Consider the following 20,386-nt stretch of genomic DNA (forward strand, 5'->3'; position numbering starts at 1 on the left):
CAATCGAAACTCGACGATGGACCACTTTCACGAGCTCGATCATCTTTGGCAAAATCGTCATCTCTTTTTCCACCATTTTTCCCAAGGCCCTTCCCCCAATTCCATCCTCCCACGCTTGTCCACGAATCGAGACGTCGTCGACGACGACACCAAGGTGTGCGGATCCCCACCTCTCGCCACGGATGACCTCCCCCGTGGTCGAACTGCTTCGCAGGGATAAATATACACTTGGCGTCGGCCACGAGGCTTTTAGCAACGGCAGAACGAAACTGCCGCTCCTCAACAACAATCATCGCCGCGTCTCATTGCCCAGAATCGTGAGATCGGAGCGCGCCTGCTGCTCGATCGACGCCAACAAACAGAGAAATTTGGTTCGCCCGCTTAAGGGGATGAAAAGATCGATAGTAAGTCTCTTCGAGTCGAGATCATGGTTCACCGAATTATCACTGAATTATTGCCGGAGAACGTTGCTTTGGATTGGAGAACGTTGGAGGATGTGGAAGAAGGTTTCTGTAGGAGGGTGAAAGTGCTGCACGTGAATGCGATGGAAATTTGGGGAGGGGTTGATGTACGGATCGGTGAATCTGTTAATTGGAGTTAATTTCATGAGTTTGTTGTTGTTGTGAGAGAGAAAGTGCATAGATTTGAAGTTTAAGTTTTTTTGATTTGGTGCAATTGTACGCGATTGTTGAATCCTGCAATTCTTCTAACGTATACGTTTTCCAATGGATAATGAGATTTTTTTTAAGACGAAGATTCGTCTTAATAAAAGTGCATGCATGAATTTAATAAAAAAAAAAAATATATGAGTAAGAATTGAATGGAGGCTGTTAATTGAGAAATCCGCGATTAAGATATATACAGCAAGTTTCTCACGTGTCGATTAATTGCATCGCAATCGTGCTCGAGGATCAAACATTCAAGGTTGCAGGATCGGTGCGCGATCGTAGATGACCCACTACTCTGCATGAATAGCCTTTCATGCTGAAAGGAGGAAATACGTAACGTGAAGACGTAATAACAAAGTAGACAAATCAATTGCACGTAAACGTTCCGCTCGTAATACGCGGGGCATGATTTATGAAAACAACGAACAGTATATCTACTATTGGTCGTGAAATTTATCGGTGTTCTCGTTATTTCAAATCGCGCAATTCGTGTATTTTTCTTTATCGGTATCAATAATTGGAATCAAATTTTCAAATTTTTAAAGAATGTTGAAGAAAGGTTTATCGATATGTTTTTGAAACTGAAAAGGGAACGAACGAATCGCGTGTAACATTCGTCATTTTTATCGACGTGTTCGATATTGGCGCCATAAATATCTTCTATCGGCGATTGATGGGAACACATTTAAGGAAGAAATATGAAAGAAATTTGTGCTCGTGGAGACTGTTCTGACTTTATCCCTATTATTTTTCAGACGATGCATTCTTGGATTCTTTTCGGTTTATTCTCCTTGGTTCACGGTCAATTGGATATACCGTCCCTAAATGAAAATCCTCGCGGCAATTTTGGCAGACGGCCTCCACCTACGGAGGGTGAGTTGCAAGATATTTTAGCCAGGTTGGACTTCCTTGGTACCGAGAGATGCAGCGCAAATGTAGCTGCGCAATGGTCCTACGAAACGGACGTGAACGAATACACGCAGATACAGGCGGTAAGTACGAAATATCCACCGGCATATCGTTCAATTCTGTTTAAAATTCCACCCATGTGTAATTTGAGTTACAATTTCCACGAATTCGTGACCGAAACACCCGCATACGCGATAAAAGTTTTCGAGTTTCGGGTGAAAAAAATGTACGAGAACGATGAGATCCGGTTTATCATCGGGCCCCTCGGTTATCATTCAACTTTCTTCCTTTCCATTCCGAAAGTCACCAATTTGCCGCGATGAATTCAGTTGGAATTTAATTCAACCGAAAATATACTAAATCATAAACTAACGAGCCTCTTCATTCAATTCTACGGACTTAATTATCCTCGTCATCGCTTAACGAAGCGTTTAATTTGGAAATTTCAAGGCCATTTATCTCAATAATCTACACAATTAATTAACTAATTCCAAATTTCTCTGTATCTCAAGACACTTGGATAATTGACATCAGTTGCAAAATTCGAGCATTTTTTTCCATATCCTTCTCCAGAGATCAGACATCCCTGCACTGTCTTAACCCATATTCCAAAATCGCGTATTCGAATAGTGTGGATGTTCCTCGATGACACCTCGACCTCGACCTGCTCCGTGAGACCGTGGAGACGTCATCGCGGCTGTCAGAATCGCGATTTCGCGTGCACGTTTCCTCGGTGGCCGGCCTTTGTTGTCCGCGTAGGGGCCGAACACCTTCGCGGGAAACATTCCCACCGGTTGCCATTGTGGCATTCGGTTGTATCCCGAATGATTTCGCAACGGAACATCGGTTCGAGTCAAGGAATGGAAATCTCCAGCCTTCAACGCGAAACCCGCTATGCTAGTCGCGTGATGCTAATGACAATAGTCGTGTCTTCGTTTTCGTCTCCTTTTTTTTCTTTTTTTTTCCTTCGTTATTCTCGAATACTTGGGGGAAGCTCGTCTATGGAGACGATGTCGAAGGCACGAGATTCTTCCATGTTGCTTAATTCTACGTCGAGGAGTTTGAATGTGTGTTATTAGTAAGGAATTTATGATATATTATGTTTAATAAATATACAAAATGATTTTCGAAAAGATGATTTTATTTCTTAGATGGGGGAATTGGAGAAGAAATCGTTCAAGAATTTTCTTCATTCCTCTATGTATGTATCTATGAGGTGAAAAGGAAATTAGGCGTTTATTTTACGTTTCCTTTTAACTCGAATTCTTCTATGGTGATTGAACTTTTTCCAATGACCCATAAAGAAACCTGTGTCCACTTTCTCGAGTATTTTCCTTTCCTCCAACGCTTTCGTCTATCTCTAATCCTAGGAAGAGTGGAGATAACTGTGTTTATCGGTAACGGTAAACCTGGCGTTGGTCGATTTGCACTTCGAACCAGTTCCACATGGACAAGCGCCTTCCACACTGATTACTACCTTGCTCTTCGATATTCCAGAGACTTTACCATTGCAAAATAATACGATCATCGATGAATAAAAAGTAAATAATGTTACAAAATCGATCTGTTGAGTAACGAGATAAAAAAATATTCCAGCTCGAAGCTCAGAGAATATACGCAGACTTTCAGAATCAGGCTTGGTTCCTGATTTCGAGGATCGATAAAAATAATATCAGGGATCCTGCGATCAGAAGACGTCTCAGATATTTGTCCGCGGTTGGTCCATCGGCTCTTCCACCGGATCAATTGGACAGGGTAAATAACAATTACGTAACTAATACGTAAAAATTATTTGATGAATCGATTGATTTCTTGTTACATTGTTTCTAACGAATAAAAAGGAACTTGATTTTACGTGTTAAAAATATGAAAAATTTAACAGATATATTTAAAAAAAGAAAAAGGATAAAAGGAAAAGAACAAAGTAAAACTATTTGATTATAAAAATTAAATAATATACCCCGTTTTTTTTTCATGGTCTGTAAACATGAATGTAAGAAACATGAATAATAACAAGAATAAAACAATCGATTCTATTACTCGTATAAAAAATGCAAATGATCGTTAATCTCCGCAAAAGAAAAAAAAGAAGTAATCGAATCTATTCACTCCACCATTCACTTCCGTTTCAAGTTAGTCGCGTAATAGATTCTTTCGAATAGGAAATATCCATGTAGAATAGATTTCATTTCCTAATAAATGTTCATTTTTACAACAATAAGAAAAAGAAGAAGAAACGAAAAAAGAATCTATCAGATACAAATCTCTTCCACCTTTTCTTTTTATATTTCTTTTCTTACTTATTTATTCTGCCAATAACATTTTCTCTTTTCTCTTATCTTTCCTCCTTTCTTATTTCTTCCTTATTTTTCTTTTTCTTCTTTTTTTTTTTTTTTCCAGTACAATCGCGTGATCAACGATATGCTGGCAGTATACAACGAGGCTACCATTTGCGCGTACAACGATCCCTTCCGGTGCGGGCTGCGGTTGTATCCAGGTAATGAATAATATCCTCGAATTGTCCGTGAAGGAAAAACAAACAACGATACGATTTTCACGGCTGGCAAGTCGGCGAAATTGCCACGACACGCGTAAGCGGTTGTTACGCATAAGAAAGTGCCTCTCTAACACGCAAACACGATCGAATACGATAAATGTTTCATCGTTGCGCGTTAAAAGAAGGAGGATTCATGAAAATTCATTATAATTTCTCTTTTTCTTTCTTCACGTGTGTTCTCGTTTCGACGGAAAAATGGAATTTTCCATGGAAAGTGTTCTTCGCTCTATCTCTTTCAAAAGATAAAAAGATTAATTTTTATATAATCTCTGAAATCGTCGATATAGACTGTGATACACGAACGATGTCTCGTAAACCGCAGAAAACAATCAACACCCAAAGAGACAGCGTAGAAACACAAAAGGAATTTTTATGATCTTCCTTGAAGATTCTGTCTTCGCGATTCATTTAGATCTAGAAGATCGGTAACAACGATGTGCACAGCAATATGCAGACTTGGAAAAAAATAATTCTTAATCGATTTCATCGAGCATATTTCGAAGATGGTCTTAGAAAAATGATACGTCTTTGAAAAATCGTTTCGTCACGTATCGCTGGTTAAGGACGAACACGTAACATATTTTCATCACGAATAATAATGATTCATTATGGATAATAACGAATAATGAAAGTGACGGGTGAGATCAGAAAGATAGATTATTTTGCTCAGGAGAATCGATATCGATATGAAAATTGAATAATTGTAATTAAATTTGAAATTGTGTAACCTTTAAATCTATTAAAATTGTACGGGATACGATCGACTTTGATAATACAATCCAATTTACATACTTTATACAATTTTGATGTTTTATGAGAAATTTAGAGTTATACGTATTTGAATTCATGCAAACATTACATTCACAATTATGTTATGTTTGAACATTTGTTATAGTGTCCAGAACAATATGGTTTATTACAACTGGTATTCATTTATCTCTAATTCACACAATATGGATACCTCAGATCTGTTTAAATCTTGAAACTATGCGAATTGCACGTATCTAAGATCTCTAACTATTACGATAGCAAACTTTTCACGAAGCTTGGAGCACACGTTTCAACAAGAGGCTATCAATCTTATGGTTATCGTGAAAATCGATCGAGTTAAAAAAAATCTTATTTGAAATACGATCCTGTATAAATAATTGAACGCCGTCTTGCACGACGATTAATGTCTAGTCTTGTTTGTTCAGAGAATTGAAATATTGAATTGTTTCGCAGATATATCGCAGATCATGGCGAAAAGTCGCAACTGGGACGAGTTGCAGTATGTTTGGACGGAATGGAGAAGACGTAGTGGCATGAGGATCAAGGATCTATATCAACAACTCGTCACGTTGAACAATGAGGCAGCCAAACTAAACAGTATGCTTGAAATGCTTAACTTGTGCAGAGATTCTCAAAGATTCCTTTGTTCTCTATGCTGTCCTATGTATTTTTATCCGTTGATATTATATTTCATAACTTAATAAGAAAATTCTTGTGTTCGGCATCGATTCATTATCATGATTTTAGAATCTCTGCTGTGGCTGAAATGTAACTGATAATTGGAAGAAATTGTATCTATTATTTTTCTAAAATCACACAGATTTCACCGACGCGGCAGAATATTGGATGTTCCCTTACGAATCTCCAAATCTGCAACAAGATATCGATGAAGTTTGGGAAATGATACGTCCGCTTTACGAAGAATTGCACGCGTATATCCGAAGGAAATTAAGGGACTTGTACGGACCCGAGAAGATCGGCACTCACGCTCTCCTTCCAGCTCATATTCTTGGTATATACTAATATAATTTTAATTCTATATTGTTGTCACATTTTTAAATATTGTAAAATATAATTAAAATTAACAGGGAATATTTGGGCTCAATCGTGGACTAACATTATCGATATCACGATTCCATATCCGGGAAAAAATAACCTAGATGTGACGCAGGAAATGCAGGCTCAAGTAAGAGTTTATTAAATATTATATAATTCTTATCAAAATGGAATTAACTCCGTCAGGCTAATGAATTCAATCGTCCATTGTGTACCAGATAGAATCGAAAGTAACCTGTTACGGATTCGAAAGTAACGGTGAACCGAGTGAAGATTCGAGAAATACAATGTTTCTCTTATTTCCATCGAAATTTTTTATTTTTCTTTCTTTATCGTTCATTGCGTGGAAAATTCTTAGATCGTATAAAACTTTGAACCCTTATAAATTTCTATACGTTTAAATTTTCTATAAATACGTAATAAACATTCGTAATCTATTCATCACTAAAGATACTCTTATAGCGAAACCTGCTACTAGATTAGTTTAATTTTTAATTTCGCAATTATCTTTTTTTTTCGTTTTTAAATGTACGATTGCAATCATTGTTACAATCGTTTATGATTCTTCCATCTTCAATTATGCCAAGAGACTTTCATGCTGCAATTTCTACATGAATTTTTACCCGAGATAAAACACGTACAACAACACGTTCATCGAATCTAATTAATTTTAATTGATTCCAATGCTTCTTTTTTCATCTGATCGAGATGAAACTGGCTAAAATTTGTTTAGGGTTACACACCTATCGAGATGTTCAGAATCGCCGAGGAATTTTACTTATCTTTGAACCTGAGCGCCATGCCACCGGAATTCTGGGCCGGAAGTATAATCGTCGACCCTGGAGATCGACCTTTGATTTGCCAGGCTTCCGCTTGGGACTTCTGCAACCGTCTAGATTACAGGTTACTTAATTCGCGTGTAAAAAAAAAAAAAAGAATCGAATGAGTTCCCTTTCGAATTTCGAAATCAATTTTATTTTCCTTACAGAATCAAGATGTGCACCAAAGTCACCATGAAGGATTTGATCACCGTGCATCACGAGATGGCTCATATCGAATATTTCTTACGATACAGCGGATTGACTCGTGAATTCAGGGACGGTGCCAATCCAGGTATACAAACGTCTCGTCTCCAACTTGGATCCTAATTATTCCTACGATATAGATTTAAATTTTAAAAAAATTCGATCACAAATTATCCTCCCCCCCCCCAAAAAAAAGTGAACAAATAGGGTATAAACTTTCTCTTCTTTCGCGAAAATCGATTGATCACCAGCAAAATCAAATCACTATTATATCGAACATTCTTCACCGAGCGAAATAAATCAAATGCACAGGTGGTGGAAAATTTGAAGTAAATATAAGCACGAACGAGATTGACGAATAAGAAAGAACGGAAACGATACGCGATGGCATAATGGACGATACACGGTAGTTACGTAAGGAATGGGGTTCGACTTCCGGTAGACGGTCAACACAAGACGGTTGTACGGTTAATAGCGCGAAAGCGAGAGCGAGAGCGATACGGTCGAGGCGGATTCGCACGAGCACCGATCCGGTGTGTCCGAGTGGATGTGCAAGTACTCTCCAATCTGTACGATCGTTAAAATATTTTTATTATGGTATAATCGCGCTTTCACCGTTCTGCCGGCCGGTCGTTCGCCCAACGGAATAGACGCTATGAAAATAAATCGCGAACGATATAACTGCGACCTTGCATAGTCTCTTTGTCGAGGGACCTGTCGAGCCGGTTAAAATAAATAAACAACTCTGTTAATTGGCTCGATCATAAAGAAAAACTCGATGATGTATGGCAATCCTTTTCGTTTCTTTTTCTTTTTTCTTTTTTTCTTATTTCTTTTCTTGAATTAGATAGTTAGAAAATCATCGATAATGGTGGGATTAAGTTGTCACTGACGAAAGTTATGATTCTGAAGTCTTTCACTTCTCGAGGAGTGAAAGAAGTCGAAAGATTTAGCGGTTGACAATTTGTCCTCCGTTTCTGTCCTCGCTTTCCCCGCGAGTTACACGCGCGTACATAGTAAAATCTTGGTTCGCGCAGGATTCCACGAAGCCGTGGGTGAAGCCGTGGCCCTTAGCGTCTCCACTCCTCGCCATCTTCAGACTCTAAGTTTGGGTAACAAGTACATCGACGAGTCTACGACGGATATCAACTACCTGTTCACTCTTGCCATGGATAAATTGGTGATGTTGCCGTTCAGCATCGTGATGGACAGGTGGCGGTGGGACGTGTTCCGTGGTTACGTAACCAGGGAAGACTACAACTGTCATTGGCACAGGTTGATGGAGCAATACGCCGGTATCAAGCCCCCTGTTTTGAGATCGGAGGACGATTTCGATCCTGGCGCCAAATATCACATTCCTGCGAATATCCCATACATCCGGTAAGTCTTTGAGTACAGTGATTGTTCAGAATTATATTATTGAAAAAATCGTCGAGGAAATATGCGAAATTTCTCCATCTAGAAGATGGAGGAACGATTTCACTGGCGATCGGCCTGAATTCAAAGTCCCGTATTGTATCATCCCGATGCATCGAGAGAAAGAGGCTTTCTCCGTGCCGGCAAATCTCGCGATTCGCCGTACAGATTCTTCGCGCATTCTTCCAAGAATCGTTGGATAAATTTTTCGGTTGTTATCGTTACGTGCACACGTTCGATGAAAGTTTCCCCTTCCCTTCGGCTATCGACGGATTAATAATTGCCGGCCAACTTTTTATTGCGTTCTAATCACCAGTCTATTTCCGCGTTAACGTATTCTCGCACATCTGGCCGGCTACTTTCGAACTTTTCCGGGAAACAGTGGCTCGTTTGTTACGGACGTAACGTTGCGTTACTGCGCATCGCGAAAGTCGATTCGAAGATGATATCGCGTGTTCGAGGACGCTTTCCTCGAGGAGAAATTGGATTTCCTCTTACGAAATTGGAAGCGAAAACGTAACACACTTGGATTCTTCGATCGCTAATAATTTGCAGAGATATTAGAATCCTCGTCGAATATCGATCGATCATGATTCGAGGATAGTGGAGATTTGGAGAAATATCGAAATGCCGTTAGATTTTTGCTCTTTGGTTTTATTAGAAAGAAGCGAAAGACACATGGTACACGGGCGTCCATCGAGCCGAGCTCGAATTAACAATTACTAATAATCGAACGCCTCGTGTGAATCTTTGTACAATACATCGTACATATATGATATAACGTATTCTTAGGTACTCAGGTATCAAAGGGTAATACTACGTTCTAAATAAATCACCGGCCGAAGAACGAGGATCCTCCACTCGAAAAACCTGCATCCACCTTCTCGTTTCTCTCTCTTGATCTCTCTTAATCTTCGGCACAGCATATAATATGCATATATTTCTCGGGAAATGATTACAGTTAGGAAATAAATATAACCCCCGTCGCGTCCGAATAATAATAAACTCTAATTAATCTCCAAGACGGAGAACAATTCAACCCCCGATTCTTCTAATGACCGCCGTAACTCGACTCGTAACCCCCCTCTAAACCCCCGGAATCTCCTCCGTATCCGTGATCGTGCACGTGCACGGGTACCGGCACTTTGACCGGATACGGGACAGGCTTGGCGATCGGAACCGCTACCGGCTTGGTGACCTGAACAGGTACCGGCCGTTCGACAGGTACCTTAACCGCGTACGGTACAGGCTTTTCTACGGGCACCGGTACAGGCTTCTCGACCGGGTACGGCGCAGGTACGGGTACCTTGACTTCGACGGGTACCGGCTTCTCCACAGGCACTCCAACGGGTCTCTCGACGGGCACCTTGACTGGATAAGGCACAGGCTTCTCTACGGGCACAGGTACGGGCTTCTCCACCGGCACTGGATACGGTTTAGGGACGTGGACAGGGTATGGCCGTTCAATGGGCACGTTGACGGGGTAGGGTACAGGCTTGTCGACAGGGAACGGTTGGGGAACGTGCTCCACAACTTTGACGGGATACGGTACTGGCTTCTCGATGGGGTACGGCTGTGGTACTGGTACCTTGACGGGGTATGGAACCTTCTTCTCAACCGGATACGGTTGGGGCACGTACACCTTGTACGGCACCGGCCTCTCCACGGGTACTTGGACAGGGTACGGTATCGTCTTCTCTACCGGATACGGTTGCGGAATGTGAACCGGCACCTTGACCAGAACTTTGACCGGAACCGGGATCTTCTTCTCGACCGGGTAGGGTTGCGGCACGGGAACCTTGACCGGATACGGTACCTCCTTTTCAACGGGGTAGTGGACCTTCTTCTCGACCGGATAAGGTACTTTCACGCTCTTCACGATCGTGATCTCCTTTACTTTGCCACCCTCCTCGTAACCGCCCCCATATCCACCACCACCACCACCACCACCGTAACCACCGATTTCGTATCCACCCCCATCCCCCCCGGATATAGCGATCTCGTGGCCTCCGCCGTAATCGCCGCCACCGCCGATATCACCGCCACCCTCGAAATGAGAGAGGCCTCGTTTCTCTTGCTTCTTCTCCACGCTAGACTCGCCACGAGCCTCCGCCCCCTTCGTGCTCTCTTCCTCGCAAAAAGCTGTGGCCAACAGGCCAACCAATATCATATGAGTCTGAAACGAGAGAAACGTTTAACACGATCTTTTGTTCTCTATTAATTTATATTATATTAATATCGAAATTTCGATTTTTCTCGATTCGGGTTGGGAGAAAACAGGTTGGAAAATGGAGTTGGAAAAGAATTTTCCAGAGGCACTTTTTCAAAGATATTCGCGCGATACTCACCAAATATTTCATCTCTCGCGGATACTTCGATATCTGGTCGAAGTCCAGACTTCACTGGATACTTCCCCCCAAGATTCCACGCTCTTTATAGTCCGCTTTCCCCCGTCGCGATCGGTCCCGAGCCCCTCTGTCCGCGCTACGTTCGCGGAAAAGTGAAACACGCGCGTACGGGCGCGCGTAAGCGAGCGGGGCCCCTCGCGACGACGTTGTAGCATTTTTTTTTTTTTTCAATCCCGACCCACGTTGCTTCCATAACCAATGTATGTATGCATTGGCGTACCCGTTGGCGTGCCGGGGATTCTCTTCCAGGGTGAAAGGAAACGCTCACCGCGCGCGGAAGACGTGCCAGTGTTTACCGAAACGAACACTCCTCCTCTCGGCTCGCCTCTATCCATCCTTCGGATCGGTTAAATCGAAACGATACTGCACGTTTCCAATGGATTCTTTACGCGGGTTAATAGGTGGAAAAATTAGAGATCTCGCGATAAAATATGGAAGATATGAAAGATTTGCGAGATACGATGGACAATATGTGATAATTAAGATTAATTAATTGTTTGTAATTCGAGTAATTTAATTTCAACTTTGCAAGATATTGGTTATTTTTTGTGATTGTAATTCGTAATTCGATGTGACAAATTAAAGATATAGGCTGAATTTTCAAGAAGCGATGTAATTTCATTTAATGATTTTCTATTGTCAGTTACATTTGAAAGAATTTGAGAAGAAATTCAGCGGGCAGGTGTGTTTTAACGATGTTTGATTTGACTTGTTTTAAATGCGGTAAGAAAATGTTCACGGTAGACCGGTTAGACCCTAAAAACGCTGTTTGCCTGATGTTTTGTCTAACAGATTTTCTCATTCAAATCTCCATGTCTATTAAAAAATCGTTCGTAACAGATGACTCGATCATTTATTTATTACTCCAAGGATTACTGCAACTTCTTTCACTTCGATATCTTATACCCATGGATTCAAGAAATTTTCCTAATTGTCACCACCTAAACTAACGAATTCTTTAACGATCCTCTAAAAATAAAAATGATTCGTCTCTTTTTTTATTCCAAAGATTGTCATCGTTGAGCATCTTTGACATCAATGCTTATAACTCATAATTTTCTTGTAATTTTAATTTATAGATCAAAAATAGCCTACGTCTACATGGATTGAAGAATTCGCATTTCGACTTTCCAAAATTGAACGAGCAATTTCTCTTTTTTTTTTTCCTCTTTTTTTTTTTTCTTCACTACTACCACTATATTTTTTCTTCACTACCACTTCTATATTCCGAGGTTTCTTCGTCAAAACGATTGTCCCCTCCCTTCTGATCCTCACAGGAATGACGTTCCACCGATTGAATCCGCGACCACCAAGTCCTCTTTCGTGGGACGAAGAGAACGCGAGGAAGAGAGTCCGCGGTGGAAGGGTGAAATGAAAGAAAAAAAAAAAATGAAAAGCGATGGAAGTGGGAACAAGGTGTGGAGGGAGAGGCATAATATATGATTTACATCATCACGCCAGTAAAGCCTTGTTCAAATTAATCAAGTCGCCTGAATTTGAGCGATTCGAATTCAAGAAACATATTATTCGAGTTGTACTCTCTTCCATTCCGTTATCCAAATTCTGCTTTCTCTTTTATCGTTTTTTTTAAAATCTTTAATTTCTCTTATTTTTTTTTTTTCGTTAATAAAAAATATTGAAGAGAAGACATTTTCTTTCGTGTCTAATTACCGCAGTTCAAACGAATTAAAGTGGAGTAACTCGTCTTACGTAAACGCAAAGTTGAAATCAAGTTAGTCGAATTGGAATAACCACACTGAACGTGTTATTTTATTTAAGGTGAAATGAACCTGTTATTTTATAAACTTGTAAGTAAGTATCCTTTCATTTCCCTTCCTAAATTCACTTTCCCTTTTTTTAATATAGCTCTTTAAAACTTCTAACAATTCAATTTCTACAATTTTTCCCATTCTTGCTATTGTTAAAATTGAACCAAAATTTCTTTCGTCATATGTTAAACGTTTCGGTTACAAGAACTCGAACGAATTAACCTTTTTTTTTTTTTTTTGAGACTCATGCGAAGGCATCGTTCTTGTAATACCTCTTTAATTTTAATCGTGTGGATATAACATATCTTACCCGCATATAATAGGTCGTTAGTTCTAATGTTAATTACAATAGAAAGAGTTAAAATCCAATAAATCATGTTAAATGAATAATACAAAGTTGAAGTTTCAAATTATTCAGAGCAACCGTTCTTAACTGATGAAACTACGTCTGAGAGATCGATCGTGTAGATGCTCAGCTCGAAACGTATCGATGAATGTTAATTGCATTACGTGCTCTCGTGCAGAGGGGGAGGGGGAGGGATAATTCGAGAGACTCTTACCGAATTCTGTTCCCTTCCTTATTCTTTTAATATACGTTCTGCTTCCGTAATTGTCCATTTGGTGAACTTACAAGCCGTCCGTTATAATGGGAATAAATTTAACGCTTATGCAACGCGAAGAAAATCAAATCTTTTTTAGTATCCACTGTATATGCCAACCTGATAATAATTCCAAAGCTGGAGAGCAGGTATGATAGTAACATCTATATGCAAATGTTATGCGTACTACTGGCTTTTAATTGAGGAATTAGATAGTAATTACGCGTTCTTGAAAGCGAAATAGCATAGGGGCAGATATAATTGCAGGAACATAGTGATACTGATTGATAGATTAGGTGAAACGTTTGCTAATTTTTATTAAATGATGAAAGTACGAATCTGTAAATTACTTGTTTTTAATTAAAAGATTTAATTGATTATATATCAATATTGACACGTATAAATCACTTTCTACAACCGGAAGATAATTTTACGTTGGATAATTTTTTGGAGATATTCGCTTTGTTCACGATTAAAAAAAAAAAAAAAAAGAGTTCATCAATGATTCTATCGTACGCGATGAAACGAAGAATTTGCAAATAAGATATTGATCAGACGATCTTTTCCTAGGAAAGAATGTGATCTAAAAAAAAGAAAAAAAACTACTCGAGAAATACGCACATCGATTACGCGCATCAACGAGTTTTCCGTGGGAAACTCATGGAACATTCACCCGTGAAATCGTAGATATTTAATTATCCGCTAAAACTATTATATGAATAGGAAAAAACCATCGTGAAAAAAAATAAGAAATACGACTTATATAACAGTGAAAATAGATTTGCTTACATTAAACAAACAAAAATTATCACCATTTTATCAAACTTATAAACTAGAAAGATGAACATCTTTGCCTCTCTCGAGAATCGAGATAGACAGAAATAAATAAGACACAATAATAATAACATGAATAATAATAATACGATCATAATCGTGAATTCTTTCTACGTTTAATTTGATCTTTTTCGGGATCTATCCAAATTTTCATCGTTAACTTCGTGAGCATTGTCATTCGTATTAAGATCTTGTTTGTCGTTCCATTTTTCAGACTTAGCTCCCTCCCAGTCGAGATTCACTCGTACCGGCACCTGGACCCAATAAGGGAATGGTTTCTCTATCGAAACCGGTACCGGTTTCGGCACGTACACTTCGTACGGTTTGTCCACGGGCACTTTAATCTGAACGGGATAATGTTTCTTTACCTCCACTTTGATCGGTTTCTCCACGGTATATGGTTCCGGTGCAGGTATCTTTACCGGGACCGGTACCGGCCTCTCAATCGGTACAGCAAAAGGCTTATCGACCGGCACCTTAACCTGAACGGGATACGGTTTAGCCACAGGCACTGGATACGGTTTAGCGACCTCGACGGGATATGGTTCAGGTACTGGCACTGGATAAGGTCGATTCACGACCACCTTGACCGGTACAGGCACCTTTTTCTCCACCTCGTAGGGCTGTGGCACCTTAACCGGTACTTTGACCTCGTAGGGCACTGTCTTATCGACGGTATACGGCTGCGGTACCGGCACCTTCACCTCTATCGGTATCTTTTTCTCAACGGTGTACGGTTGTGGAACAGGAATCTCCACTTTGTACGGTACCGGCCGATCCACCTTCACCTCGTAGGGTACTTTCTTCTCCACGGTGTACGGTTCTGGCACCTCGACGGGTACGTCCACGAACACTTTTACTGGATACGGTACTTTTTTCTCGACCGTGTACGGTTGCGGTACCGGTACCTTGACTTCGTACGGTACATGTTTATACACGATATACGGTATCTTTTTCTCTACGGGCACTGGTACCGGAACCTTCTTCTTAACTGTTATCACTGGTTCCTGCCAGATATTGCTCCTTGGAAATCTTCTCCAATCTTCGTTTCCGCGTGGCCATTCTTTGAAAGACTTGGATTCGAATCTTCCGAAATATCTGCTCCAATCATCGGTGTCGTTTTCTGGTTCTTCTTCCATCGATGAGAAACGATTGTCGTAATTTAAATCACGATGAGGCATTATTCTCTTATTGGAATAAGATTCTCGAACGATCTTCGACTCGGTGGTGGTGTTTCCGCTTTCCAACGCTTTCTCCACTGCTCTTTCTGCAGCCCTTTCCGCCGCTTTTTCCACAGCCAATTCCGCTGCTCTTTCGAGATCCTCTTTTCGAGTTGCGGTACACGTCAGAACCATGGAGAGACATAACAGCGTGATGACACTTTGCTCCTGCGTGAAAATCAGATAATGAATTAATCAGAGAGAAAAACTTTTTCATGTGAAAAAGATGAAAGGAAGAGACGAAAGAGACGTAAAAATGATTCAGTTGTATGATCAATATCCTCTAAATTATCTATCTTTTTCTCATTAGCGATTATATAATATATATTAATATATAAACTAATTGAGAGTTAGAAAATATGTTTCACCCATAACTCTTAAAATTCACTTATGAAAGGAGGAAGAGGAAGAATATACCCGATGAATTTAAAAGATTAAGAGTTCAAAATACCAACCAGTCGTCCCATGATTTTTCTAGCTGTGATCAAGGTGCACTGAATCTAAGCGGATGCTGTTCCAGTATTATTTATACACGGTGGATGACTTTCGCCCGTCCGACCAGATAGATGTTTATAGACTTGCAATTTCCAACCCGTGATAATTATCCACCGTGTAAACGACCATTGTCATTTTTCATGAGAATTAGTTCGACAGGGTCCAAGAGCACGGAAACGTACAGGCATTTATTATTCGACTCGTAAAATTGTTTTGTTCCCAGAGAGGTAATTCTAGAATATCTTTGCCGGATTATTGTGTATCACGGAAATGTTTATGGATGGAACAGAGGATTTTCTCGAATCGAGCAACTCGCAATTCGAACAAAATTGAATGATTAAAAAATTTCTTCTCATATTTCTAATTTTTTCATTCGAAAATTATTTTTCACTAGAGATATTGAGAGTACATTCTGTGAATTGCATTCGATAGTAATATTTTCAAACATATTACATCCTTATGATGTATCTTTCTCCTATAAAGCAATCTGCTTGCGAAACGTCAGAATTTTTCAATTCCAAAAAGATACGACATTGTAATCTCTCTTGTAAAATGTATGTATTTATGATGCATAAATTGCAGAAATTTTAATTCAGTGAAAAGATAATATTATATTTACTGTTTATATTTTATACATATATATATTTTTTTTATATTTAATATATAAAAGTGAATGATCACTTTCTAGAAACAATCGTAAAATCACCCTGAATCATTACGGAACTAAGTTTTTTTGCATAAAAAAAATTTCCATCCCGGAACTCACGAGAAGTGAAAATATAGTTTTTTTATTGATCGTCCAATGCTTCACAAAATTTCCATCGCGGAACTCACGAGAGATGAAAATAGAGTTTTTTTATTGATCGTCCTTTTCACATAATGCTTCACATATTTATACGCGGGACGACTTTTTGTTTCAGTCTCCTCACGTTCTTGCGTTTTTTTTTTATACCATTGATCCTCATCAATCACACGAGTCATCGAGTTTCTCGTGTCTGGTTCAAGTGAAACCGAAACCGGTATAAAAGTTCTCTCAGACGACGCGGTCTTGCCATTTTAAATCGCATCGCTTTCTTCCTTTGCATCGACAATCAGATTAGATATCTTCTCTCGTTTTCCAACTTTACGCCTTAATTTACGAATTAATTTTTCAATTAAACGAATAATTGTTTTTTTTATATGGTTTAGCAGAAAACGTAAGAAACTCTTCGAAAGTGTCGGAATTTTTTTCCTTTTTGCTCTTACAGGAAATGACGTTGCGATGAAATTAAAATATTATCAAATTATTATCAGATTTTAATATTAAATTTATTGCAGAGAATCGGAATACCATTAGATTTCTTTTTAATAATATGATACGTGATTGACAAATATCGTTTCGCTTCGTTTTAATTTTTTAGTTGAGTTATTTTCAAGTGCATTCAATTCCGGTTATACGTGGAAAGTCTCGATCAAGGTTGAAAGTTATGTTATGGTATATCGATACGGTTAATCGGAGCGAAAGCGAACGCGATTCAAAAATGAAATCGACGATTTGGATTCCACTGTGTTTACGAGGAAAATAAATATATACCTTTGAATATCGCTTCCACTATTTTATACTCAAACTTTATTATCATTCAATGACGGAAAATATGTGGTTTTTCCTACAGGTAATGGGATTAAAAAGTTATTTTTAGTCGTTTATTTTCATATCGTACAATCTCTCGGATTCTATTATAGTAGAAACGATAAGAATTAAAATTATAAAATACACTTCGCTGTGTACCGTATTATCGATACATAATTATAATCAAATACAACTGCACTTTGTTCCAAACGTTGAAATTAAAAGAGTATCAAAGTATCGAAAATCGTTTGAAGAACAAACTTATCTTATCTTATCCTAAAATTATTATACTTTCGAATTTTTTCGCGCCGACTAATCAATTATCCTAACATCTTCCATATTCTCCCATGTTCACTCCTTCCAATCACTTTCGATCCTAGACTCGTCTACGACTGATGCCTCCTCCGCTGGTATCTCGACTGGCACCTTAATGGGATAAGGGACTGGCTTCGCCACGGGATAGGGTACAGGTTTGGGTACTTGTACAGGTACTGGTCGCTCGATTGGGACCCTCACCGGTACAGGTACAGGTTTTTCGACGGGATAAGGTACCTCTTTTTCCACCGGATAGGGTGCCGGTACCGGAATTTTCACTTTGACGAAGACAGGTTTGTCAACCGGCACAGGTACAGGCCGTGGAACCTTAACTTTCACGGGTACAGGTACTGGTTTATCGACAGGATAAGGGACCGGCTTGGGTACAGGCACGGGATATGGCTTGGGCACGGGTACAGGTATCGGTTGCTCCACCTCGATCTTCACCGGATAGGGTACCATCTTTTCGACTGGATACGGTTGAATAACCTCTACGGGTACCTTTATCGGTACAGGTATCTTTCGTTCGATGGGGAATGGTTCAGGTACCGGTACTTTTACTTTATAATGGATCTTCTTTTCAACTGGATAAGGTTCGGGTACGTAGACCTTGACAGGCACCGGACGATCCACGGGTACCTGGACTGGATAAGGTACCTCTTTGACCACTGGCACAGGTTTCGGTATTTTGAGGGGAACCTTGATGAAAACTTTGACCGGATATGGCACCTTCTTCTCCACTGGATAAAGTTGGGGTACTGGTACCTTGACGGGATAAGGCACGTTCTTCACTATCGGGTATCGTATCGTTTTCTCCACTGGATAGGGTACAGGTATTTTCTTCACTGTCACCAATTTGTTGTGCGCCTCCTCGTGATGATCCAGAACTTGATCCTTGGAATGAACCCCGAGCAATGTTATTTCGTTGCTCTCCGGGATGTAAGTTTTTTCCGTCATCAAAGTTTCTCCGATTTCTACGTGATCGCTATTGGAAGAGACTTCTGACTGGTTTCCCGTTTCCGCCTGCTGGTCTTTTAGAGGCTCTTCGTACGAATTGTCTGTAAATCTCGTCCTAATTAGTGTTCAAAAATTCACACGTGTGAAAAGGATGATATTTCAAGATGATAGATATTTGCATACGAATTTGTTCGACCGTCTCCGTAGACCTTGATCCTCGGTTTCTGTTCTTTCGAACAGAATCGTCCGTCCTTTCTTCCCTGATATGATAGCTTCGCACTTGCTTCGAGTATCTCTGTGGCCGTACAATCGTAGAATGGCAACTTTCCTCGAAATCAAAATCTTGCTTCCGATCGACCGAAGAATAACCGGAGGACCATGTTCCCATGAAAAGTAGCAGGAGGATCGTTGCATTTTTCTGCAAAGTGGAGTAGAAAAGAGGAAATTTTCCAAAAATCCAATTTCACAACGCATCGTGTCTCCCATCCTGCCTATATAAATTCGAGTATTTCGCTTCTCTTTCAACACGTACGTACCACGTGATCCATTCTACGGATGAATTAGTAACGATGTCTCCTCAGGGTCGAGACGCTAGACAGAAGTAAATCAATCTTAGATTTACTAGCTTTTATATATACTCGTTCTCCATCCCTGAGGCTGTGCACGAGTTAGACAGAATCACTTAGAGGGGACGCGTACGCTTTCGCGTATTTTATCGAGAGTGAAACTCTCGTCCAGATGAGCCTCGGCCAAGGAGGAATCGGTTCAAGGAACTTGACTCTTGTTTAGATCGAATCAAGAATCCATAAAGAACTCGATAACTCGATCAACGAACGAGTCGATCTGGTCGAGCGTAAGATCGAAACGATCTTCTATCGCCTTTTGCGACGTTGCTTTTCCTCGATGGTGGTGATCTTGAAATCGGCGTTCCACCGGTTCGGGATCAATCTCGATGTAGGAATGAAAGCGAAATTGATATTTTTAAAATTTTAAAGGGAATGGAAACCGTGAAATCCCACCGTCGATCGTGAACGCTTTGTTTCAAGATCTCAGACCACGCGATGATTACGGAGCCGTGAACGATTTGATATCTTTTTGTTCCTTGATATCGCTTTTTCATGCCCAGTGCATGCTAATTTTTTCCATGCACGCGTTGTTCCAGACATTACCCATCAGGAGAGAATATTCTCTCTTTTTTTTCTACGAATGTGAAAGATATTCCAAAGAATTTATTATTTAGTGTCTTTCTTTTTTTCTTAATTTTAAAGGTAGATAGAAAATTTATGGAAATTGTAGAATATCAAAGTATTGTAGAAGAAAGAAAAGTTATAAAAATTCATCGAAGAAGAGATGAAGATATTTAAAATTTTGAAACGAACTGTGACGAATCGTAATAATTGAAAGCCGATATGTTTAATAACTTTCTTTAAAAAAAAAAAAATACCAGTTATGATTAACGAGTGTAAAAATATCTATTTCTTGGACAATTTTGTTGAGAATTTTATAATTCCGTTATAGAGGTTCAATTAATACGCATAAGGCAAACATTCATTATTGAAACCGTTATAATTAAATGGAAGTTTCTTTAATAATATGTAAAACACGCTGTGTTGCATTAATTGCATCTATTTTAATGGATTATCGTTTGAATAATGATCTAGAGACACGCGAGGCGTTTTGAGTCATTTCTCGGTGAAAAGAAAATGTACTTCAATTAGAGGAATGTTGTTTAATCGCTCCGTATAATTAAAGTAATTGATTTCGCTTTCGACACGTGC

At 39.6% G+C, this 20,386-nt stretch overlaps 4 protein-coding genes across 4 annotated transcripts in view; 1 reads left to right on the plus strand and 3 right to left on the minus strand.

Moving 5' to 3' along the window:
• Positions 1-234: 234 nt before the first annotated feature.
• Positions 235-20,386, plus strand: part of Ance-3 (angiotensin-converting enzyme Ance-3) — a 42,558-nt gene continuing 22,406 nt past the window's right edge. The window contains exons 1-10 of the mRNA XM_031918001.2: positions 235-404; positions 1,424-1,660; positions 3,174-3,332; positions 3,978-4,074; positions 5,359-5,502; positions 5,726-5,917; positions 5,994-6,091; positions 6,695-6,864; positions 6,950-7,074; positions 8,024-8,366. Of these exons, the coding sequence (XP_031773861.2) occupies positions 390-404; positions 1,424-1,660; positions 3,174-3,332; positions 3,978-4,074; positions 5,359-5,502; positions 5,726-5,917; positions 5,994-6,091; positions 6,695-6,864; positions 6,950-7,074; positions 8,024-8,366 (1,580 nt within the window). The 5' untranslated portion in view covers positions 235-389. The remainder of the gene's footprint in view (positions 405-1,423; positions 1,661-3,173; positions 3,333-3,977; positions 4,075-5,358; positions 5,503-5,725; positions 5,918-5,993; positions 6,092-6,694; positions 6,865-6,949; positions 7,075-8,023; positions 8,367-20,386) is intronic.
• Positions 9,041-10,820, minus strand: LOC105736077 (uncharacterized). Its single transcript, XM_031918003.2, has 2 exons — positions 10,751-10,820; positions 9,041-10,578 (listed from the first exon to the last, which is right to left on the minus strand). The coding sequence occupies exons 1-2, from the start codon at positions 10,760-10,762 to the stop codon at positions 9,454-9,456; spliced, it is 1,137 nt and encodes a 378-aa protein (XP_031773863.2). The 5' UTR covers positions 10,763-10,820; the 3' UTR covers positions 9,041-9,453.
• On the minus strand, positions 13,938-15,741 carry LOC105736076 (uncharacterized). Its single transcript, XM_086917741.1, has 2 exons — positions 15,688-15,741; positions 13,938-15,400 (listed from the first exon to the last, which is right to left on the minus strand). Exons 1-2 carry the CDS (start codon positions 15,697-15,699, stop codon positions 14,129-14,131), a joined length of 1,284 nt encoding a protein of 427 aa, XP_086773867.1. The 5' UTR covers positions 15,700-15,741; the 3' UTR covers positions 13,938-14,128.
• Positions 17,308-19,331, minus strand: LOC105736074 (uncharacterized). The gene is made up of 3 exons (XM_012489394.3): positions 19,145-19,331; positions 18,792-19,026; positions 17,308-18,709 (listed from the first exon to the last, which is right to left on the minus strand). The coding sequence occupies exons 1-3, from the start codon at positions 19,154-19,156 to the stop codon at positions 17,688-17,690; spliced, it is 1,269 nt and encodes a 422-aa protein (XP_012344848.1). The 5' UTR covers positions 19,157-19,331; the 3' UTR covers positions 17,308-17,687.

The sequence above is a fragment of the Apis florea genome, unplaced genomic scaffold, assembly GCF_048593485.1.
Source record: "Apis florea isolate Af1SG1 unplaced genomic scaffold, ASM4859348v1 contig_2272_pilon, whole genome shotgun sequence".
NCBI classification, from domain to species: Eukaryota; Metazoa; Arthropoda; class Insecta; order Hymenoptera; family Apidae; genus Apis; species Apis florea.

What these genes read in the sequence shown, in the direction of transcription:
- LOC105736074 (XM_012489394.3), bottom strand. An exon ending in GGAGACGGTCGAACAAATTC is followed by an intron (nt 18,710 to 18,791) that starts GTATGCAAATAT and finishes CGAGATTTACAG; the next exon opens with ACAATTCGTACGAAGAGCCT.